General features: G+C 55.1%; 9 protein-coding genes across 9 annotated transcripts; 6 read left to right on the forward strand and 3 right to left on the reverse strand.

Moving 5' to 3' along the window:
* Window positions 1-149: 149 nt before the first annotated feature.
* Window positions 150-657, forward strand: POSPLADRAFT_1150283 (hypothetical protein; the record flags this gene model as incomplete). Its single annotated transcript, XM_024486398.1, has 3 exons — window positions 150-195; window positions 255-448; window positions 499-657. 3 exons carry the CDS (start codon window positions 150-152, stop codon window positions 655-657), a joined length of 399 nt encoding a protein of 132 aa, XP_024336171.1.
* Window positions 658-3,282: 2,625 nt separating this feature from the next.
* Window positions 3,283-4,519, reverse strand: POSPLADRAFT_1048710 (hypothetical protein; the record flags this gene model as incomplete). Its single annotated transcript, XM_024479576.1, has 4 exons — window positions 3,283-3,597; window positions 3,649-3,859; window positions 3,909-4,022; window positions 4,506-4,519. The coding sequence occupies 4 exons, from the start codon at window positions 4,517-4,519 to the stop codon at window positions 3,283-3,285; spliced, it is 654 nt and encodes a 217-aa protein (XP_024336172.1).
* Window positions 4,520-8,135: 3,616 nt separating this feature from the next.
* Window positions 8,136-8,842, reverse strand: POSPLADRAFT_1059566 (hypothetical protein; the record flags this gene model as incomplete). Its single annotated transcript, XM_024481171.1, has 2 exons — window positions 8,136-8,496; window positions 8,562-8,842. 2 exons carry the CDS (start codon window positions 8,840-8,842, stop codon window positions 8,136-8,138), a joined length of 642 nt encoding a protein of 213 aa, XP_024336173.1.
* A 443-nt stretch (window positions 8,843-9,285) lies between these two features.
* POSPLADRAFT_1172669 (hypothetical protein) lies at window positions 9,286-11,925 on the forward strand (the record flags this gene model as incomplete). Its single annotated transcript, XM_024488191.1, has 15 exons — window positions 9,286-9,377; window positions 9,433-9,577; window positions 9,628-9,684; window positions 9,743-9,883; window positions 9,936-10,052; window positions 10,108-10,203; window positions 10,273-10,392; window positions 10,454-10,592; window positions 10,655-10,689; window positions 10,815-10,925; window positions 10,988-11,025; window positions 11,085-11,118; window positions 11,186-11,318; window positions 11,444-11,702; window positions 11,759-11,925. 15 exons carry the CDS (start codon window positions 9,286-9,288, stop codon window positions 11,793-11,795), a joined length of 1,554 nt encoding a protein of 517 aa, XP_024336174.1. The 3' UTR covers window positions 11,796-11,925.
* A 503-nt stretch (window positions 11,926-12,428) lies between these two features.
* On the forward strand, window positions 12,429-14,952 carry POSPLADRAFT_1059568 (hypothetical protein; the record flags this gene model as incomplete). Its single annotated transcript, XM_024481172.1, has 16 exons — window positions 12,429-12,520; window positions 12,604-12,748; window positions 12,929-13,069; window positions 13,125-13,238; window positions 13,305-13,400; window positions 13,457-13,576; window positions 13,640-13,778; window positions 13,839-13,865; window positions 13,933-13,940; window positions 14,000-14,110; window positions 14,171-14,208; window positions 14,260-14,293; window positions 14,344-14,476; window positions 14,540-14,651; window positions 14,712-14,858; window positions 14,916-14,952. 16 exons carry the CDS (start codon window positions 12,429-12,431, stop codon window positions 14,950-14,952), a joined length of 1,494 nt encoding a protein of 497 aa, XP_024336175.1.
* Window positions 14,953-15,170: 218 nt separating this feature from the next.
* On the reverse strand, window positions 15,171-15,734 carry POSPLADRAFT_1035679 (hypothetical protein; the record flags this gene model as incomplete). The annotated part of the gene is made up of 1 exon (XM_024477098.1): window positions 15,171-15,734. The coding sequence occupies one exon, from the start codon at window positions 15,732-15,734 to the stop codon at window positions 15,171-15,173; it is 564 nt and encodes a 187-aa protein (XP_024336176.1).
* Window positions 15,735-16,529: 795 nt separating this feature from the next.
* On the forward strand, window positions 16,530-18,613 carry POSPLADRAFT_1048713 (hypothetical protein; the record flags this gene model as incomplete). The annotated part of the gene is made up of 11 exons (XM_024479577.1): window positions 16,530-16,713; window positions 16,783-16,827; window positions 16,905-17,199; window positions 17,255-17,311; window positions 17,366-17,547; window positions 17,617-17,799; window positions 17,861-17,882; window positions 17,945-18,031; window positions 18,083-18,170; window positions 18,225-18,351; window positions 18,405-18,613. 11 exons carry the CDS (start codon window positions 16,530-16,532, stop codon window positions 18,611-18,613), a joined length of 1,479 nt encoding a protein of 492 aa, XP_024336177.1.
* An 841-nt stretch (window positions 18,614-19,454) lies between these two features.
* Window positions 19,455-20,288, forward strand: POSPLADRAFT_1151193 (hypothetical protein; the record flags this gene model as incomplete). The annotated part of the gene is made up of 3 exons (XM_024486506.1): window positions 19,455-19,521; window positions 19,576-19,882; window positions 19,937-20,288. 3 exons carry the CDS (start codon window positions 19,455-19,457, stop codon window positions 20,286-20,288), a joined length of 726 nt encoding a protein of 241 aa, XP_024336178.1.
* Window positions 20,289-22,272: 1,984 nt separating this feature from the next.
* POSPLADRAFT_1108938 (hypothetical protein) lies at window positions 22,273-22,646 on the forward strand (the record flags this gene model as incomplete). The annotated part of the gene is made up of 2 exons (XM_024483341.1): window positions 22,273-22,588; window positions 22,612-22,646. Coding segments are annotated over 2 exons (351 nt in total), but the record flags the coding sequence as incomplete, so codon positions are not given.
* Window position 22,647: the final 1 nt, after the last annotated feature.

Consider the following 22,647-nt stretch of genomic DNA (forward strand, 5'->3'; position numbering starts at 1 on the left):
ATCCTACGCAGGAGGAGGAGAGGAAAGTGAAGGGCTAGTAGTTGGATTGGAAGAGGGAAGCGAGGTGAGTACTGCTGAGGTGATCGCGACTCGAGATCTCAACCCCGCTACCCCTTTCAGGTTCAGGATCTCTGAGAAGTTTGGGCAGGATGGCGTATCAGTTCAGCAGGAAGGGTTGTTTCAAGTGCGGAAACTGTGCGTCTTGCTCTAGCTAGAACGTAAACTAGCGCGCTATAATGACCGTTCTGACACAGTGGGTCACATCGCGGAGAATTGTACGTCGGAGCAGCGTCTCTGCTATAATTGCCGCCAGCCCGGGCATGAATCTTCTGCATGCCCCCAGCCTCGCACCGTGGCTGCCAAACAGTGCTACTCGTGCGGTGGTGTAGGCCATATCCAGGCAGAATGCCCGAGCTTGAGGGTGCAGGGCTCTAATCAGAAGTGCTACGTACGTCCCCCGAAATCGAAGATGATCTGCGTTCTCATGTGCTACTCTAGAACTGTGGTCGATTCGGCCACATCGCACGAGTTTGCCCAGGTGGAGGTGCCGCCGGGTTTGCCACTCGTGCCCCGCCTCCTGGACGAGCCCTGAACACCGCGACCCTTCCCCCTGTGAAATGTTATCGCTGCGGAGGTCCTAACCATATGGCTAGGTAATTTTTCATTTCAAATATTTGATGTAGTTGAAATTCTCCATCTCACTATCATTGTTATCCAGGGATTGCTTGGCTCCCCCCGGTGCCACCGTAGCCGATGGCGTGACCGGAGTGCCAGTGGGCAACCCCAACAAGAACAAGACTTGCTATAAGTGTCAGCAAGAGGGACATGTCAGTCAATACTTATAGCGTTTGTTACGATGTACTGAATGCATAACCTCTAGATTGCCCGCGACTGTCCCGAGAACGCTGAATATATCGCCTGAGCTATATCAGATCCGCGCTGACATACGGCCTTTTGATGCTCCTATTGAAAGAGTGCAGCTGCCATCTGTATACTGCTCACGCTCCATGATTTATGGTCACGACTTGCTGTGCTTATTTATCATTTATTGAGTGTTGTTCTACTTCCCTCGGTTGGCTTTGCACATTTTCGAAACTGCGGTTGAATCAGCATGATACGATTGCCCTGAGCTTAGAACATCGTCTCATGCATGTGGTCTCAGAACAGCAAGACAGGCTGATCGTCGCTCCAGACGTTCGCAATATATGGAACCATGAAGCTTGTGGTACGCCGTGATCCGTCTCGCGCTATACTGATTCAGCTAGGAGGCTGTAGCGTCATTGTGATGATCAGGGTAGGGCATCGTCAGAGTATCTTCTTAGAAGCGACCAACTGACTTGCACGTTCAGGGCTGAACCCGGCTGCGCAGTGTACAGGGGGCCGCACCGTGGACCCTTAACATCGAACATCATACTATTCATGGCATCCACCTGATATTAGAGTTAGGACACCACGCGACGAGGATTCGGTGACGATGCGGTTCTGCCTCACATTTGAACTCAAACCTTCAAGCTTCATGCGGCACGACACGTAATGCTTTGGAGACTACACATCTACGCATGCATGTGTATTTTTCTTCTTTCGTTCCCTGATATTTCATGCGGAACGCCGCTCTCCCGCCGTGGATCGGCTGGACCGATGTAGAAACGATTGGGCTCCGGATGCAGTGCGTGCCTTCTTGTTCTCTTATGGTGTCAATTAGGCTTCATCTTTCCGTAAGGGAACAGACTTCGAATGGCGGCTGTTGATGCGCTGAAACATTAGACTCAGTCTGTGGGCGTTCCTGGGTACGAGTATAGGAAAGGGAGCTCTATACAGAGATTTACTTCCCACTGTATACGGCCTTTGCGAATATGTCACCAACCCTTGACCAGAACCGCTCGTCGTTTTATCACATCACGATGCTGCAGGTTCTGCACCCGCTTCTATTTGTCGTTACACAGTCGAGGAAGGCGTCTTGGGTTCACTCTACAATTTGCCATCGATCTTGCGGCGTTCACTCGATGGGTACTCTATGTGGTTCTCGGTAAGTGGCTTCTGCGGCGGCAGCAATGCGTAGATGACGGCAACAGCGGTTCGTCGTGATCGAAATATGCTGAAGGAACTATCGCCCGCCTGCGATGGCCCGCAGATACGGCGTAAGCACAACCGCATCTGGTCGTCGTCAAACAATGTGGTTTCGTGGAGCATCATGGGGCGCACATTCAATCTTTGATATGCCATTCTGGTAAGCTCGCCGCCTCAAATTCGTGCGGCGGAGGCTCCTCGCAGAGGGTTCTCATCAGGATTCTCAAGAGATGGGTACGTATCTGGATCATTTGGGGTTGCCGGTGATGAACAGCAGTCGACGCAGGTGCAACCGTCGCCGGTGAGTGTGATGAGTCTCGGCCTATCTTAGTCCCAGGCGCAATGCAGGATACGATAAAACTCGCTGTCTGCTGTTGCTTGAGCCCAGCATCTCGTGCTATTCCGTCCCATGCGACTTGCTTCGGCGTTGTGGTGAGCACCTTTGCATATTCATAACACTCTTCATAAACTGAGGCACTTGTCATCCAGCCGAAGCAACACCTTGGTGTGCTGTCCGAGCGTATAAGGTCACCCACGTCTCTTACTCATTCCATCGGCTTCTTGTAAGGCTGCACGACGGCCTCGCCTGGGTGAGTTCTGAAAGATGGTCTAGACATGGACTGTACTAAAATATGACCTGCCATAGGGACATGGCCTGTAATCGAGCTCTTTCATCAGCCTTACACGAAATGGAAGCGCGTAAGGTCGTCGGTGATCTCGATGTTGCGGAGGTGCGCTCATTGCTCAACATTCTACGAGTGCCCACGTCCGTACTTGTAGCTAACCTTACTCCCTCTGTAGTTGCATTAGCGCACCGTGTTATGATGTTCATTGCGGGATGTCTTGATTGACTGCTCGTCGTCTGTCAAATAGACTACATCCTCATTGGACTCTGTTGTCGCATAGCTTGGAATACATTGGGATGCAGTCCTCATTGTGTGGTGCTGCTGAATACGTGATACCCATTTAATCGCGGCTGGTTTGGTCACCGAAGCTTGAAATAATGCCTCTCGTAAGTTTCGGGTGTTAGGCATTACGATTACATCGACACTGTTTGTGGACCGAGGGAATTCACGTCAGACAATGAATCCAGGCGATCATAAAACCTATAGTAGGCATTTATATCTATCTAAGACATTCATGAAGACCATACATCAAGGCGGCATAACATCGCAACAATGCATTATGTTGTGGACTACATAATCTAATGCTGCTTCATTTATTACCAGGTCCGTATATGTCCAGGCACCGTTCCTCGAAGGCCTTGACCATCATTTTTGACACTTGTCCAAAGAATGTTGCGGACACCGCAGCGTGCACTGGGTTCGCGAACGAGAACGCGAGATCAAGGGTAACGAGGGTGGGCCCCGCGTCTCGTTGAGCTGCCGGTGACGCCGCGGACGAGGCAGCAGAAGGCGGGTCCGGAAGAGACGAGCCCCAGCTGGGATGAGGGGACTGAGGGGACGCAGGCTGGAACCGCCATGTTGTGTTGAGCGTCTTGAATAGCGGGGTGGACGACGAAGCCACGACCTACACGGCGTGAATATTCCTACATGGCCATGGTTCAGACAAGTCGCTCACCTCTACATATTCGTTAGGTCTACTCTTGACGTCACTGACATAGCTCTCCTTGAACGTAAGGAAACCGACGGTCATTTCCGCCTGAAAGGTCTCGGTTTCGTTCACGGAGGCCGGCGTGCGACTCAAGATGCGAGCACCCGTACAGAAGGGTAAAAATCGTGGATACGACTCTATGTCTGAGACCAAGCTGTGTAACTGGCTCGGCTTGTATCTGCACGAGCTTTGTAAGAATCGACTAAAGGAACCACAAACGAGCTCACGGGAATATTTTGCGCTCATGATAAGTCTGGATCTCCTGCGGACCCTTTCCATCTGAGCCCGAAAAGGGGGAGAGCGAGGAGAGGTCAGGAAGTGTGAATATGGACCGGCGTGAACTAACACAACGAGGGACGACGCGGAGGTGGGCGAGCGGGATCATCCTCAACAACGATTGCCTTTTGCGCCATCTCGGTGACGACCCTCAGTCTCCCCAGCTCGGCTGAGCCTTCTGCTCTCTTTGGCTCTTGCTCACAGGCTGTTGGGGTCGCGCTCTGTTCGCGTACTGCCCCCGCATTATAACGACCGCATGACTCCCGAAGACGCCTCTAATTGCCATTGATATCCAAGGCTGTCTCTTTGTTCGACTTGTACCACTAGACCTGCTCGTGCCCTCGAGGACTGTCACCTATACCTGAACAGACGTGGTGTGTACTAACTATTCTACATGGATCCTGATAATGGCGACCCAAGCTCTAGCGGCTTGCCGCGCGTCGTGCACTATGACGATGTCCTGGAGCGGTAGGTCGTCGCGTTGAATCCTAGTATGTAGCTAAGTCTTTATCCTTAGAGATGACGCGAACGGCTACGCGGATCGTGACATAGTGAATGACATGGACGACGATCGGTCACCCGTTGGTAGTATCCTCACGCGTACTGAGACGAACAGCCGAGAGACGTTGCATCTCGATCGGCCAAGGCGGTCGAGCGGACTAGGGCGGAGTCGCCGCCGTAGTGGCGCACACCGTGAACTCTTGAAACTTGTAGTGGATGAAGAAATCGAAGCGGTGAAACAGACACGAAGGGCGCTGCATACGGCTCTTGAGAGACTCGATGGCGAGACGCGGCGGGCGCAAGAAGCGGAGCGTCGTGCCCTCGAACTTGCACAAAGGTTCAAGAGTGTCAATGATGCACGGCTTGCTACGCAGCACGATAATTTCAGGCTGAATGAGCAGCTATCTCTCTACAAGCTGCAACTCGAAAACGCCCAGAGAGAGCTAGACCGGCGGCAAGACATGGTCAGGGATCTGGAGTCTCAGCGTGATGACGCCGAGCAAGCTGCTGCACGGGCCCGTACCACGGCAAGACAATATAGGGAGCAACAACTGACGAGTAAGGCAAGAGAGGCCGGACGTCGCCAAGGCTATGAAGAAGGACTTAGGCGAGGAATGGAAGAAGCAGGGCTTACCGGCCCTAGCGAAGGTCGACGTCGCGCAGAGGGTAACGCAATGTTGGATGTCGAAGACCAGGACGATGCGCTAGACGAGGGTGAGGGACGGACACCTCCTCTGGACGACATGTCCGAAATGTTGCACTTGCCGTCGCCCCCACAAGGCGGTATCCCGCTTGCTCGTCCGTCCATTGCGACTACCATGGAAGAGATGAATATGTCAACACAGGCTCCACCTGCAGCATACTCCGGCGGTGCAGAAGGGTCGCGCTTCCGCGAGGACATCGCAAGTCCCGGACGGTCCACCCTTTCCTCTCTCCCCATCCCACCCCGTCCCGCTCCCTGGCCGAACCCGCCTCCCGCTGATGGTAGATTCGAGCGCCCGCAAGTTGTGCGTACAGCGTCGCCGGGACCGCACCATCCGAACTACGACATCCCTCCTGACGGTTGGATCCCCTCTGTGGGCCCCGACAATACGCCCTTCGTGCCGCCGCCACACGAACTCGCACCGCCGCCGCCTGTGAGCCCGCGCACGCCGATGTCTCCGCTGCCAGACATCCATTCCGACGGCGGCGGTGCCGCGGATATCCCAGCGTCGCTTCGCCCAGGCGTGGCCGCACATCCTCCGCCCCCTACGTCGCGTGACTACGCATTTAGTGCACGGCAACGCTCGTCCCCGAGCTCGCTAGCTGACTCGCTTCCGTCTACTGCCATATCGTCCTTCGACTTGCTCAATTCTCCGCGTATGGCTGTGCGCGGGCGCGAGCGCCTCAGTGCAATCCCCGAAGTGTCCACATCCATGGAGCTGAGCCCTGGTGAGAGCCGACGAAGAAGCACCAGTGTTGCACCGGAGGCCCTGCTGTATCCCGTGCCGTCGCCTCTTCGGGAGGGGAGCTACGCAGGGGATGATGATTTGCGGCGGTCGGCATCCCGGACGAGTAGGCGTGATGGCGACTCGAATGCTAGCAGTGCGCGCAGACGGCCGAGCCGGACTCCTGTAGACGAGTCTGTGAGAGATTCCATCGCGAGTGTGCAGGAGTGGCTGGGAAGGTCGGCTGCAGACGAGGTGAGTCTCTGAGACTATTCGAAAAGTGCTGGTAAATTGAGTCATTTTCTGCGCGCAGTATTCGCCCACGCCCTCGAGATCGCCGTACCCTGCGTACCCCCCTGCAGAAAGAGTGTCCTCGCCCTTTGAGAGGCCGTACTCAGCGGCTAGCGGTGGTAGCTCGAGGCATCGCAAGTCTCGCTCCATGAACCCGGCAGATATGCCTGGCAGCTCCAGGAGTTCCGAAGGTCACCGCAGAGTCGCCTCATCAGGTTCTGTCGCAATCTCTGTCCAGCCTCCGGTACGTCTCATTTGACTTTGGGCTTGACGGTCCCCTCGTCGACGTTTGCTGACCTATCTCGTAGTCGGGTTCCGAGCCCTCTCTATCTCTGAGCGCGGTGGACTCGGGGCGGCTCACACCCAGCTCGACAAGGCGCACCCTGTCGGCGCAGCCCCAGCCGTCCCAGCAATGGGTCCCGACGGAGCCCAACTCACCCAGTGTCCAGCGACTTCCCTCCATGGGCACGTTCGGCTCTGTCTCCGACCTCCCGCTGGGCTTCGTACCGGTGGGCCCACCCACCCCCACCCCCACGTTCCCCGCGGCACACATGTTCCCAAGCGCGCCCCGCTCCAGCACGCCCGTCGTCCCGCCCTCGCCGCGGCACTCGCGGCACGGGCACTCGCCCTACCCCGCAGACCCGGGCGCCGTCCCGGTTCCCCCGCCAGAATGGGCGGCGCCCATCCCCCCGCCAGAGTGGGCGACGCCCATCCCCCCGCCGGCGCGCACCGCGAGCCGGGGCAGCGACGCCCGCCCGCCGTCCGCGCTCGGCAGCGCCTCGGGGCGCTCGCGCACGTCGAGCCAGCCGCGGTACATCCCGCCGCCGGACGCAGACCGCCCGCACACGCCGGGGCAGGCGGGCGCGCCGTATGCGAGCCCGCGCGCGTCCGGGGCGCGCCTGTCCGTCGGCGCGCACGGGCGCAGCCTGAGCATGCACGCGGGGTCGACGCCCGCGGCGGGCGCGCGGCCGCTCTCGGGTGCGGGTGGGGGTGCGGGCGAGCTGCGGCGCGTGCCGTCGACGGGATCGATCGGGAGCAATCGCTCGGGGTACGCGCACTACAATAAGAACGAGTACCTGGACGCGGCGTACCTGGCGAGCTCGGAGGACCTGCTGGGGGTGCAGTCGCCGGGGACGATGGCGAATACGCGGCAGAATGCGACTGCGTTTGGGATGAGCATGAGCGGGCGCGGCTCGCCGGCGGTGTCGTATCAGAGCTTGGGGAGCAATCGGTAAGATGTGTGTGGATGTGCTGGATGTGCTGGATGTGCTGTTTGTTATGCTGTGCTTGGAAATGCTATCGGACTGCTAGACTAATTTATGCAATGTATGTCGTTCATATATACGGTATAGTCCAGACATCAGAGTATATAGGAAGGGTCGTTTTCGCTGCTGCGAGGGGACAATTGATAAAGGGGATTCTCATCGGAGAAGGACGCGGAAAGAACCACCTCATGGAGGCCTCACGGCCGTACAAGGTGTGCGAGCATTTGTCAGTACTGTCTCACATCCCTCGCACAGAGGCAGTGCAATTTTATGCGGAGCCGATCAAAAATACCGTTTACTTCGGTTTGAAAGTGAAGCTTGAAGACTCAAGACGATCGTCAACCCTGCGCATCATCCCGTGTTCTAACCACACACAAACGAGCGTTGGACAATGGGACATGGCAGTATGAGGTAGCATACAGTAGTCGTCACAGAAGATATAACAGAACAGTAGCAGGCATCTGCATTATTGTTGGTCAGATCTACGTAATGGCGATGTGCCACGAACTGGAGGAAAGGCAGCTCATGCGTGCGACATTGATGCGCACCACAGGTCTACCAAGTAATCCTAGTTTGCAGGGTGCTGCTGAAACTGAAGTGCTGGACTCCGGGATCGCCACCGTGTACGTTTTCCGGCCGGTCCGAGTGGAGATAGGTTATTGTGGATAGTGCACTCGTGTTTTGGAATTCAGGTCTAGTTCCTGTATACTTTTGCCAGCCCCTCTGCGAGCCTCTCGGGCTTCATGTGCGGGTTGAGGCCCGCCTTGGCCATGATCATGAACTTGTAGGGCAGTTTCTTGGGCGTATTCCATAGTCTGCGCTCCTCGTCGGACAGCCACCTCCACACCCAGGTGCTCTTTCTGGATTGGGGTTTACGCGAGGGCTGGGACGAGGTGAGTGAGAGCGCGGGCACCACACAGTCCTCGCCGTTTTGGATGGACACGATGTGGCAGAGCTGGCCCTGGGCGTCGGTGGTCTCGCCGCGGACCTTGACGTGCACCTTCTTGACGAGGCCCTCGATCTCCATCGTCTCGAGGACGAAGCGCTTGAGGTACCTGCGGCCGGTGGCGAATGTGAATGTGTGCGTGCGCGCGGACGAGGGACACGTGAGCAGACGCACCTCATGGATCGGATGGCGGCATCGTCGTCTGCGGCATCTTGCTCTGCACGGGCGGCGGCGTGTTTATTGTGTGTGTGAGGAGCAGGGAGTACGGGCGGGGACTCTTGGAGGATGTGGAGGATGTCTTGGGTTGTGAGGCCGGCGATGCCTGGTCTGGCGGCAAAGACGGCGCGGATGGTGTCGCGGGCGCGAGGGGTGACGGCGGCGGCGCGGCGGGCCTGCTTGAAGGCGGGCGGGAGGGAAGGGTGGTGTTTGGATAGCAGAGACAGGGATGGGCGCATTGGAGGGAGAGGACAAGTCGTGCGCGTCACTCCGGATCAAGAATGGCACTGTCGTGGGTCTCGATCTTGTTCGATCTCCCGTATTGTATTCCGCCAAGGCTGGATAACCCCGGGGAGTTGGCGTCTGTCCTAGCAGCAGGGGCATCGGTAGTACAATCCACATTTGCTATCAGCTTGAGTGCTCGCTAGCTGCAACGACCGGCGCGTCGATTCACATCCGTGTCGTCTCGCAGCCATGTGAGGACCATCAACAGGCACAGGTAATAGATAGTGCGCGGAATCCCATGCGCTGACAGGCCAAAGATGACACGGGCACCCCACATGGAGTCGCACTGCCGGTGGGCTCGTCCGGTGTGGGACGGAAGAGAAAGGCCTCTGCTTCCCTCTTGACATTGGCCATCTGCGCTGCTCCCGCCGCGCCACCTCCGTCGCCAGCACCCGCCATGCATTCCCTCCTCGTCCTCTTCGTCTCCCTCCTCGCCCTCGGAGCCCTCAAGAAATACGTGGACTTCCGCGCAGCCGTCGACAAGATACAGTGCGTCCTCCCCGTGCCCGCCTCCCCGGATCTCCGCCTCATGTTCTTCATACAGCAACTACCCCGGGCTCCGCTTCATCTTCGGTGTGCAGTCCTTCATCTTCGGGAAGCGCATCCCTTACTTCGCCGCGGGTGGCTTAAGCTTGTGGAACACAAAGCACCAGGACTTTGTCGACCATGACGCAGACATCATCTCTTCGGTAAGCCCTGCCCCACTCCTGACAGCGAACCCTGGCTCACGCGCACATAGGTCAATATATTTCCCACATGCGCTACGTACATGATTGCGGATGCACAGGCAATCAAGGTTAAATCCCCGGTGACACATCCATATGCCGCAGCATGCCTAATTTGTCTTCAACTAGGAAATCACAACCAACAGGGCTCGTTTCCCGAAGCCGCTGCAGCAGTACAAGATCCTCACGTTCTTTGGGAGCAACATCGTCGTCACAGAGGCGGACGAGTGGAAGCGCCATCGGAAGATCTCCGCCCCGTCCTTCTCGGAGGTGCGTCGCCCCGCTGAATATGCTTGCCTGCTAGACATGTCTCCCGATGCAGAGGAACAACAGACTTGTGTGGGACGAGACTATCAACATCGTCAAGGAGCTCAGCGACGATGTCTGGCGCGGAAAGAACGAAGTCACCATGGACAACATCGTCGACCTAACAGTGCCGGTACGGAATCTACCAATACCCTGCGCTCCCTCTGACGCTGCAATGGTCTGCGCAGATCGCGCTCTTCGTTATCGGCGTAGCAGGCTTCGGCCGCCGCATGTCGTGGGTCGAGGACTTCACGGTACCTGTGGGCCATTCGATGCCGTTCAAGGTGTGTTCTCGCCCTGTGCGACACGGAAGAAGCGCCCTGAACGCACTTGTCTTCGCCTTATCCTTATAGGATGCACTTCACCTCGTTTCGAATCACCTGTGGATGAAGGTTCTGCTCCCGGCCTGGTTCCTGCGCTCCGCGCCGATCCCCCGCGTGCGGAAGTTTCACACCGCGTACGAAGACCTCGAGGTATGTTGTTATTGTATGCGTTAACAGGGTGAACACGCGTGAACGCTGATGTCGCGCGCAGAAATACATGATCGAGATGATCCAAGCGCGCAAGACCGCGGAGAAGAAGGAGGAGCGGTATGACCTGTTCAGTTCGTTGCTTGACGCGAACGAGGAGGAGACGGACGGAAATACCAAGCTGAGCGATAGCGAACTCATGGGTGCGTGCGAGCGGCGGGCTTGGCGAGGACTGGGTTGGACTCACGCCCACGTGTGAATGCAGGGAACATCTTCATCTATCTCATCGCTGGTAAAGTTGTTTCTTGTTGTCCGGCAGCATGCGCTGACCAGCGGTACCTTGATGGGTAAATAGGCCATGAAGTCAGTCCATGTCCATTATATTCCTTAGCTGTTGCATGGCTAATAATGACTACATTCCCCAGACGACGGCGCATACCTTGGCGTTCACGTTCATTCTGTTGGCTTTGTACCAGGATGAACAGGAGAAGCTATACCAGCACATCAAGAGCGTCGTCCCAGACGACAGGCTCCCCGTGTGTTCCCTTTTCCATCTATGTCTCTATACTCCCTAACACCTGCGTGTTTTCACCGACAGGCATACGAGGAGATGGGCAAGCTCACGTACTGCTACGCGTACGCTGCCACGAACCCACGGTCGTATTTTCTCCGCATTGACCCTTCATCTCACCCAGCATGCTCCTGGAGACCCTCCGCATGTTCCCTCCCGTACGTCCCACATCCCCCTCACCCCATTGAACCGCGCGCAAGCGCAGCTCATCGCATCGCATCGCAGGTCAACCTGATCCCGAAGCAGGCCGCGGAGGACACGACGCTGCACACGAGCAACATGGCGGGCGAGCCCGTCGCCGTGCCGTGCCCCGCCGGCACCGCGCTCGCGATCCACACGCCTGGCCTACACTACAACCGTGCGTGTTCCCCCGTCGCCCGAGCGCCGATGAGCCGCTGACGCGATGCTTGTGTGCTCATATGCTCATGCTTATATGCTTGTATGCTTGTATGCTTTGTGTTTGTATGCTCTATGCGCCCGCAGCGCGCTACTGGGAAGACCCGTTCGCGTTCAAGCCAGCGCGCTTCCTCGGCGACTGGCCGCGCGACGCGTTCCTGCCGTTCAGCGCGGGGCCGCGCTCGTGCCTCGGGCGGCGGTTCTCGGAGACGGAGGCCGTCGCGGTGCTGACGTACATCGTCGCGCGGTGGCGCATCGACGTGAAGGAGGAACCCCAGTTCGCGGGGGAGACGTTCGAGCAGCGCAAGGCGCGGCTGCTGGACTCCAAGTCTGCGATCACGCTGTAGTGAGTGCCGTGCCGTCCTGTGTGTGTTGTGGTCAGGCTGACAGTGGCGTGTGTAGTCCGGTCAGGGCGCCGCTGGTGTTCAAGCGACGATAGAGCGCAGATGAGCGTGGTGTGTTTGTGACATTGACTAGTTTGTTTTATGGTAGGGACTTTATACCAGACGTGTCGGGATTTTTGCTTACCTCTAAGTGTGAGTGGGGGCCGGATGCTAACGTTTCATGGTGTGTCGCGTCGCGGGTGCTGTGCCGGGCAACGTTGCATCCCGATCAACGTGCCGGGCAATGTTCGCAGCCCGATCAACGGTTTTGGCTCCTGGGCCAATCAGGCAAGGGTGCCGACATGGAGTGTTTGCCGACTCCCCGTCAGGCACTGTATGGCATAGTGGCCTGGGGTCTTCGTATCCCTCGACTTGACTCGGAATAATCGGCTGCTCACCAAGTTTCAAGTTTTACTCCCATTCGCAGGCGTGGTCTTATGCACATCGATTCCTGTACCGTGAGCATGGTGGTAGTACATTCCCAGGCAGGGGTCCTCGGCAGCGTATGGCTCAGAACAATGGCCGCCGCTGATCGCACGCACATGACAATTATATGGCCCTTTTCACATAATTGATCTAGATTAGCAGCACATGCACATACGTACAGGCCGTGGGAGGGAGCGTACGCAGTCATTCCCACTCCTATATCATCCCTACCAACGACAACGACCAGAGGCGAAGGTCGTAACATGCAGAAGACGCTACTCCTCGTCGTGTCGTTCCTGGCACTGTACGTGGTGAAGAAGTACCAGGACTGGCGCAGGGCCGTCCGATCGATCCAGTGAGTTCTAGTGCCCCACGATCACTCCGTCGTTGCGATCATCAGGAGGGCTCTCTTACTCATACTTATCCCTGGGGCTGCAGTGATGTTCCTGGGTACCGCCATGTGTTCGGACCTCATTCCTTCCTCCTGGTCCGGCGCATCCGGTATCTATGCACAGGCTCGTTTACCCCCTGGCTGAAGAAGCACGATGATTTCGCCCAGTACGACTCAGACATCATCTCCGGCGTACGTGAATCTATTGCAATGCAGATTTGACCGCATACCTAAAGTCTGATGGCGGAGTTTCGCAGATCCGGTTGCTCCCGTGCGACGCTACTCTGTTCGTGGCGGACGCTGAGGCTCTGAAGGCATGTTTTACTACGGGAAAGGCCTGCACTCGGTGAGACAATTACTGATGTGATCCAGGAAATCACGGGCGCCAGAACCCGCTTCCCGAAACCGCTAGACGCGTATGAAGGCATCAATGTTTATGGCCACAACATCGTCGGCACTGAGGCCGACGAGTGGAAACGCCACAGGAAGATTACTGCCCCGTCTTTCTCAGAGGTTTGTCGCCTGTGTTGTGAACCATACTCGTTGCGCATATCCGTATCTCTCGTAGAGGAACAACCGGCTGGTGTGGGACGAGACCATCGGCATCGTGCAGGAGCTTTGCGAGGATGTCTGGGGCGGCAAAGACCACGTCGTCGAGAATATCGTCGATGTAACAATTCCGGTGAGCGACCCCCCGGTACGATCAGATAGAGACGTGTGACTCAACGCGGGGACGCGCCCTCCCCAGCTCGCGCTCTTCGTCATTGGCGCTGCTGGCTTCGGGCGCCAAATGTCCTGGAAGGCAGACCTGAACGTCTCGCACGGGCACACGATGCCCTTTAAAGTTCGTGATCATCGCATGATACCAGCGTTGGGGAGCGATTCTGACAATGCGTCCAGGATGCGCTGCATGTCATCTCTGTCGAGCTGTGGATCAAGGCGCTTCTCCCTTCGTGGTTCGTCGAGTGGGCACCCATCCCGCGGATCCGCGCTTTCAGGACGGCATATACGGAGCTAGAGGTACGGCGCCGGCCATTTCGCGGAGACATACTGTGCTGATGTCGCTCTCGTCTCTCGACACAGCGGTACATGATTGAGATGATAGAAGAGCGCAGGGGGTCCGAAAAGAAAGAGCAGCGGTATGATCTATTCACCAGTCTCCTTGATGCGAACGAAGAGGAGTCGGATGGCATTACGAAGCTGAGCGACAGCGAAGTCATGGGTTCGTTTGAAATTGCTTGTGTATTTTCTCGAGCGTGTTGATGCTGAACCAATCATCAAGGCAACATCTTCGTGTTCCTCATAGCCGGTGAATCCATCCATTGGAATAATCCGCTCAACTTCGTTCTAATTTTATCCCTTTTATGAATAATCAGGCCATGAAGTGGGTGTCTGCTCCCATTCCATGTGTCGAGCGGAAGAAACTCATCATCAGCCTTACAGACGACTGCCCACACGCTGGCGTTCACCTTCATTCTACTAGCGCTCTACCAAGACCAGCAAGAGATCTTATATCAGCACATCAAGAGTGTTGTTCCTGACGGCAAACTTCCTGTGCGTATTCTGCTCAAAACGTCAAAACGCACCTCTCATACAATGTCTACTTTTATGCAGAGCTACGAAGACATGGGCAAGCTCACACAGTGTTACGCGTGAGTGGGATCGCTAGCAGCCGTTGTTCCTTCTATATCTGGATACTCCAGCGTTATCTTGGAAGCTCTGCGCATGTATCCGCCGGTATGGACCCTTAATTCCCCTATATGGCATCCCCCCTGACGTCTCTGCAGGTATGTCTCATCCCGAAGACAACCGCCGAAGACACAACCCTTCATACTTGCAACATGGCAGGCGAGCCTATCGCAATCCCTTGCCCCGCTGGGACAGGCATTGGTGTCCACATAGCAGGGTTACACTACAATCGTGCGCAGCGCGCCCTTTCATTTATTTTGCGCTCTGTCGACGGCTAACTCAATGACTGTGTAGCACGATACTGGAAGGACCCATACGCTTTTAATCCTTCTCGGTTCCTCGAGGACTGGCCGCGCGATGCTTTCCTCCCCTTCAGCGGTGGTGCGCGCTCGTGCTTGGGCCGGAGGTGCGTGCAGTAGCCGCTCGCTCGTTTACATATGCATCTTCATGCAGAGCATACCTGTAGATTCTCGGAGATGGAGGCGGTGGCTGCCTTGACCTACATCATAACTAGGTACCGTGTTGAAGTCAAAGAGGAGCCCCAGTTCGCTGCGGAGACATTCGAGCAGCGCAAGGAGCGTCTGTTGACATGCAAGACTGCGATAACACTCTAGTGAGTCCTGGGTTTCTTCTGGCTTAAAAACTGCTTGCTGAATCCACGCTGTCGCAGCCCTGCGAAGGCGCCTCTTGTATTCAAGAGAAGGTAGATGCCTGCACGAGCTTACTTTGTGACGGTGTACTATGCAACGAAGAAGAGCTTCTGTTAGTATGTTACGTGTTATTTACGAGCATCTGTTTCGGTCCCACATCTCCACTCAGCCTGTATTAGCTATCTCATCAGACGTTAGATCGAACGACCGCAAGTCCTGTCAACACAATTCGTATTGCCGATCGAGGACATGACCTTCGATACGCTAGGTAAGAGCTAATCGAGTATGCCGCCCAGCCATAGGTTCCTGGCAGAGTCATTCCTCAACTCGTCACGTTCATCTGTATCGATACTGCTGATGCGGACGGGCTGGTCTTCATTCTCCAGGATGACATCGACCAGCTCCGCAGCGAACCAGATCACGAGGCGGAGGATGAGTAGTCCCACAACTAACGACAGGACGAGTCCGACCAGATATTGCCTAGCTTCGGAGGCGTGTTCATAGGGCGACGTGAGCACTCGATGAATGTACGACCTCGGGTGGAGAGCGACCACTGCGGCACCGAAGAGTATGACGTAGACGTAGAGTGGTGCCAGGTAGGCGAATGTGCGCTTTTGTGTGTAATTCGGTATAGCGCGCGCGCGTTGGAGGGCGAATTTGAGGTCGTTGACGAACGAGTGAATCGCGTCGATCCAAGCGAATACTTCGCCTGAGATCGTGCCTTGTGCGGCAGATGACCAGTCAACATTCCTCCAGCGCCTGTCCGTCCTGTTAGATGGTGCGGTGGACAACATCTCCGCGAAATGGGAACCCGTTTGGTAGCGGCGAACGAGAGGCATTGTGTAAGCGCGGTGTTTTGAATATGGAAGGGAAATAATAAGGGCCAGCCTCAGTATAGACAGTAATGTGGGCGAGTGAAAGGTACTCTAGACTCAGATGCAAGTGTTTTTATTGGATGGTCAAGTTGCAAATGTCTCACTGAGAAACCGTGTGGCTGACCGCGAACCGCGTACTTGGTAGCCACAGTCGCACGTGGTAGATCGGGATTGTCGGCAATCGAATGATCTAGGTTCCGGGGGAAAGATTAGCGCTTGCGATGCACGTCTACCCACCATGTGGTGTGCTCGCGACGCCTGTGGCAGTGAACTCTCTCGGCCACACAATCTCCTCTGTTGACGACTTCTCCAAAGATGAATGCGATAGTGCTTGTTTTTGTTTTGTACTTTGTCCACATCCTCATCATGTCTGACCTTTTTCCAACGGCGCTTCCTCGGCTGATACCCATGTGATGCAGGGACATCACCGTTCGCATTTTGAGATTACGGAACCTTGCCTGGGGTTCCTTATTGCGCGCACGGTGTAAACGCCAGATAACCCTGGAATAGCTTGTGCCATATGGTCCCTCGGCCGCACACTGACCAACGGTCGGCGATTCTCGTATATAAAGCCGTCCCGCGGTGCTTCGATGCTCTCGCCCGCTGTGCACAAGGCCTGACCTCTCTCTCTCTGCGTCGGCGAGGCTTGCTACCTGTGAGCAGGACATGATGGTGCCCCTTCAGATGATCGGCGCTGCACTCCTGCTGCTGGCTTCTCTTGCCAATGCCAGGCTCCCAGATGGCAGGCCACATGCGAATATGGCACCGCCCCCCACCGCTCCCTCTCTGGTCGCACCTGAAGGCCCTGTAACGAGTCGAAACGGCACCGTGCTGCCGCCATATGACACGACGTACTACTTCAATCAGCTGATCGATCATAATGATCCTAGTCTTGGTACTTTCGTACAGCGTTACTGGCATACTTGGGAATTCTATGAGTCGGGTGCGTTCGAATATGTATTGCTGTCCTGTGTTGAGCAGTGACTGAGCCGCCAAGCGCTGCTTGATATAGGCGGACCCATCATTTTGTTCACACCGGGGGAAATCAATGCCGATGGCGAGTAACCAATCTCCCTATGTACCGCCAGCGTCATATAAGAAAGCAATGTTGACTGTAGCTGTGATGATGAATAGGCTATCAGGGCTACCTGACAAACGGAACCATTAACGGTCTCATCGCGCAGCAGCAGAACGGTGCTACTATCGTCCTCGAGCACCGGTTCTATGGCTATTCGAACCCGTATAACAATCTATCAAGCACGAGTCTCCGTGTGCACACGCTACCGCAGGCGATAGATGATCTCGTGTACTTCGCGAATAACGTCGACTTGCCCATGCCCGGTGGCGATGCCGTTAAGCCCGGTCAGGCGCCCTGGGTCCTGATTGGTGGCAGCTACTCCGGCGCGCTTACTAGCTTCACTGTGGTGAAGTATGTAGCTAGTTGCGTGTATATGCGCGCATGCTGATCTGTATCGGCATGCTAGCCAACCGGAAACCTTCTGGGCTACCTATGCCTCGTCAGCGGTTGTTGAGAGCATCGTGTACGTCCTGCATCGCTACACCAGATATGCATGTCTGATATCTAACGTATCTAGCGACTATTGGGGCTACTTCGAGCCCATCCGCCAGTACATGCCGCAGAACTGCTCCGCGGACGTCGAGGCTGTCATCGCCTATATCGACCAGACATTCACGACGGGCACTGCCGAGGAGATTAACTCGATTAAGACACTGTTCAACATGAACCTGTCGCACCTCGACGACTTCGCTGGTGCCTGTGCGTACCGCCACTCTCTGCCTTGATGCAGGTGACGGCGTGGAGCTAATGCTGATATTGCTTGGCCAGTGCGGAACAACCTCTGGGACTGGCAGTCTCTTCAACCAGATAGCGGACCCGACCAGCAATTCTTCCAATTCTGCGACGCGCTCGAGGTCAAGGACGGTGTAAGTGCGGGTCCAGAGGGCTGGGGCCTCAAGTATGCGCTTAACGCCTGGGGAACGTACTGGGCGAACACATACTACTACCTGAGTATGTGTTCTCTCACATCAATGCATGATTCATACTAACAAGGGCTGTCCCTCGCTCGCAGTCTGTGGTGACCTGGACGCTGAGTCAGTCCAAGTACATGGGTGCACCTTTGAGCGATGACTTGACATACGTGTTACGGATGCAGGGATTGCCTGGGAACCTACGACCCCACGCAATCGTACTACACCGATATCTCTATCAACAATGCTGGGCGTTCCTGGGAATGGATTGTGTACGTCATCCTTCTTAAGTATCGATACAGTCTGGCTAACCCGTGTCGTAGATGCAACTACATGGGCTTCCTCCAGGATGGCGCCCCGCTCGACTACCCTACTATCGTCACGCGCCTGGTTCAACCTATATACGATGAGGTGAGTCGTGATGTACAAGCGCTACATTACAGGGCTTAGACTTGTGACCGATAGCGCCAGTGTACGTACTACTTCCCGGAGGCGTTTCCCAGTCCGCGGGCTCCGGAGGTGGATGTGATCAACGCAGCCTATGACGGGTGGTTTGTGAATCACAATCAGCTCTTCTTCGCGAACGGACAACGTAAGTCATCCGTCAAGCCGTTGTTGTACTTGGGTGCTCAGATTCTCCCCCAGGCGACCCGTGGCGTGAGGCGACTGTGTCAGCAGATGGACTCAACCGCGTCAGTACACCATGGCAGCCCATCGAGGAGGGCAATGCTTTCCACACCTCCGATCTGCTGACGGAGAATGGGGTGGTAGATGCCACCGTCGCGGCGGTGCAGGCAAAGGGTCTAGCCTATATGAAAGAGTGGTTGGCGGGTTGGAAGCCCTCGGCCTCATGAAAGAACAATCTAATGCAGTTGTACCTCCCCTTGTCTTAAGCTGCCTATCGCCGCACATATTGGAGTGCAAGTTGCTGGATATTCGCACTGTGCACGTCGCCTTGGCGAGATTTTGATTGACCGCAGGAGTCGAGTTCCGTATAAGAGCAGTGTAGGCTCGGTGCCGCCGTCCACTTCTGACATGTCTGATATTCTGATGCCATTGTTCTCTATGTTCTCTATTGTGACGGTTTGTCACATCGATGGGCGGAGTGTCCAACCCTTTCCTACATGATGTTCTAGTGGAATGAGACTCGCATCGTGGGTGTTAATCAAAACCACGGCGTGGATGAAACATAGCCTGTCTGTGCATTGATTGCTATGAAGCAACCAGGCTTTGAACAATGTTCGACGCCCACACGCGGCGAAGGAAGACATGGAGGAGGGCGCAGGGTGGGAGGAACCGGAATCTGACGAAAGATGGGGGCTGCGGCAATCGGGCGCTTGGTGGACATTGTTGGCGATAGCGTCTCTATCCGGTTGCGTGAGAAGCCAGAAGTCACGTGCGTACGTACCCTTTGCCCAGAAACCCTTTGCCCAGGCGACAATTTATATTTTACTGCAGTTATACATCCTGTTCTCTCCAACTCGCCCCCCACTGCCCTTTGCCACCCCATCGCGTGTCAGTTAGTTCCCCCCTCGAGGCCGTACACGTTGAGCTTGTCGCTGAGATATCCTTTCTCCAGTAACACCCCTTCACACCCACCCAATTACCAACAAATCACAGTAAGTGACAACGACGCGTTCGACGCGTCTTATGCGAAAGGTGAACGCGTTTGCTGACCGTGTATCCTCCTGCCAGATGACCCAGTCGCGTGAAGATTCCGTCTACCTCGCCAAGCTCGCTGAGCAGGCAGAGCGTTACGAGGGTGAGTGTTAGCGCTACGCGCATCTTGTGACAGGAACGTGACGCCACGCGACAGAGATGGTCGAGAACATGAAGCGTGTCGCATCGTCAGACCAGGAGCTCACCGTCGAAGAGCGCAACCTACTGTCCGTCGCATACAAGAACGTCATCGGTGCACGCCGTGCGTCATGGCGGATCGTTTCCTCGATCGAACAGAAGGAGGAGTCCAAGGGTAACGAGGCGCAAGTAGTAATGATCAAGGGCTACCGGGAGAAGATCGAGACCGAGCTTGCAAAGATTTGCGAAGACATTCTCGAGGTTCTCGAGAAGCACCTGATCCCCTCTGCTGCGTCCGGAGAATCGAAGGTGTTCTACCACAAGATGTATGTATGGCTTCGGGATGATCGGAGACATGTGGTGCTGACGGTCGTTGACAGGATGGGTGACTACCACCGTTACCTCGCCGAGTTTGCAACTGGCGACAAGCGGAAAGAGAGCGCTGACAAGTCGCTCGAGGCCTACAAGGCTGCATCCGATGTCGCTGTCACTGAGCTTCCCCCGACACACCCCATCCGTCTCGGTCTTGCGCTCAACTTCTCTGTGTTTTACTACGAGATTCTCAACAGCCCCGACCGCGCATGTCATCTCGCGAAGCAGGCGTTTGACGATGCTATCGCCGAGCTCGACACACTCTCGGAAGAGAGCTACAAGGACTCGACCCTCATCATGCAGCTCCTCCGTGACAACCTCACTCTCTGGACGTCTGACATGCAGGAAAACGGTAACTAGTTTTCACGCGCGGGGTTTTGTGGCATTGACAAACGTTATTTACAGAGAAAGCCGCAGAGAAGGAGGAGGATGAGGAGTAGACGCCTCTCCAGCTCCCTTTCGTTTTCCTATGTTGTTATCACCGTTCCTGCATACATCCCATCATAGCATATTCACATCGTAACTGTTGCATAGTCCTTATTACTTCTCTTTTCGTTGCATGTCTTTCGTAATGCTAGCTGGTTGAGTCTTTCCATCCACTGGTTCGCCATAGACGACGCAGTGGTCCTTGGGATTGGGGTCTCGTGCGTAGTACAAGGGAAAATCAATGTATCACTGATTCACGAATCTCGCGTGCAGGAAGTCCATGAAGTAACTGCTACGGTGGAGGAAAATGCGCGAGGTCTGGAGAAGTGACTACGGCGCGGAGTATCATTTTTCTTCTCAAGTTTTTACTCTTCGTTTATCTGAGCAGAAAAGCACAGCAAGTACGTACCTGGGTTCAATTCCTCCGACTACGGCCCGCAGAGATGGTTTCAGCGAGGAACTGATTGGTGTAAGTTGACCCAGAGTACTGCCACGCTTCTGAGGGCGGCAGAATGCGCAAGTAAATATGACGTGCCGGAACGATACTCCTGAGCTTGAGCAGCCGAGACATTGCCAGTCGCGAACTCAATCTGGAGAGCCGGGTCTATCTTGCTTGTGCCCTGGACTGGGCTTCCATCTGGATTTGGACAGTAGTATACCTGATTTGGAAGTGTTTTGATTGGTCTAACAAGTTTCTAAAGTTTGGACACTTGTACATCATCATTCTACTCTCAAGCATCATTGTAACATCATCCTGTCTGGGCTCTCCTGTATGTATATAAGCCTGTGTTGACATCGAACAAATCACTTTTCCCTCTCTCACTTGTGTAGAAACAAGTGTTGGCATCAGGCATGAATGAGCAAGTGCTAAGGTTTTATGGAAGTGAGTGGTGTGGGAAAAGATCAAATATGAAGCAGTTTATAGCAATTACAGGGACAGTACAAGTGTGTCATCAGGCTAAACAGTGCAAGACGATGGCCTCAGTTCATGCTTGTGCAAGAGAGCAAGACTTATATATTTGCATACCTAAACAGTGCAAGATGATGGCTACAGAAGTCAATGTAAGCTACAGTATATGTACCAGTAACAGATGACAAACTCACCCTTAGTTTACACTTGTGCAAGAGAGCAAGTGAAACATTTGTCTTTCCATTCTATTTCTTGCACTACTAGTGCCCATGCTGGCGCTGTCGTGACTTGGGGTCAAGCAACAGGGAAAACCAAACAAAGCACTGGGGGCATTCGACTAATTCTCACTGAAGCAATGGTGAGCATAGCTCAAACCTAAGGCTAGGGACAAGATAATATTTTAGTTAGTTAGATAAGAAAGGAATACAAAGGGAGCTTACTGACCTAGGGACAAGAGGTCGAAACTGAGGTCCCTAGGGCACCAGAGGCCGGCTTATATACAGGAGAGGTTTAGGGCAGGCTGTGTGCACTGGTTGAAACATTTGTCTTTCCGTTCTATTCCTTGTACTACTAGCGCCCATACTGGCGCATGTCTTAGCGCTCACCCGCAGGTTGAACATTATGTAGCTTACATAATGGGGTCCATGCGCACTTCGTACTCGGCATCGTACCACTACGTTTCTTTCTTCACTAACACGACCACATAGACACGATGGTCCGTGCGCAGTCGGTACTTGTATAAGTAGTTGTACCATTAGTCGGTCGAACCCTAAGTTCGACCTGGTTATTCATTAAAGTCTCTGCTCCTCTTCGCTTGGGGTAGTGGTCATTCTCGACTTCCTTGCTCGATCTTCAGGACGACGCACTGTCCATAAGTCCTCGCTCGTCGTCTACGAGTCAGGCATCAATATAGGAGTAAAGACCGTTGTATCAAAAGGTCGAACTTTCTAAGCTACGTTCCTAGTTTTACCTAGTCGAACATCTCATCCACCATCACGTCGAACAACGCAGTCAACCCAGTTCCTTTGGGACTACCAGCCCTCGCAGGATCACCGCTCCTCCAGTACGACCGAGCGGATCGCTGCTTCGTCACCTCCACAAAAAGAGCTCCCATCTACCCTCGAGGCGGCACCTGGTGTCGTGCTACCGGTCCAAACCCACAGGTCATCGCCCACCAAGAACTCGTTAGCTACTACCAGAGACACCCACCTGCTCACCCAGAAGACGTATTCACCACCCTACGGATCGACGTCGAACCTACACAAACAGCAGAAAGCGTGCAGTCGCCCATCAACAAACTACCACTCGAACTCCCCGAAGTTCAGTACGTTCCCATCGAAATCCCAGACATCGAACTACCACCAGCCCCACCCGCACCAACCA

This window comes from Postia placenta (genome assembly GCF_002117355.1).
Source record: "Postia placenta MAD-698-R-SB12 unplaced genomic scaffold POSPLAscaffold_12, whole genome shotgun sequence".
In the NCBI taxonomy this organism is placed as follows: domain Eukaryota; kingdom Fungi; phylum Basidiomycota; class Agaricomycetes; order Polyporales; family Adustoporiaceae; genus Rhodonia; species Rhodonia placenta.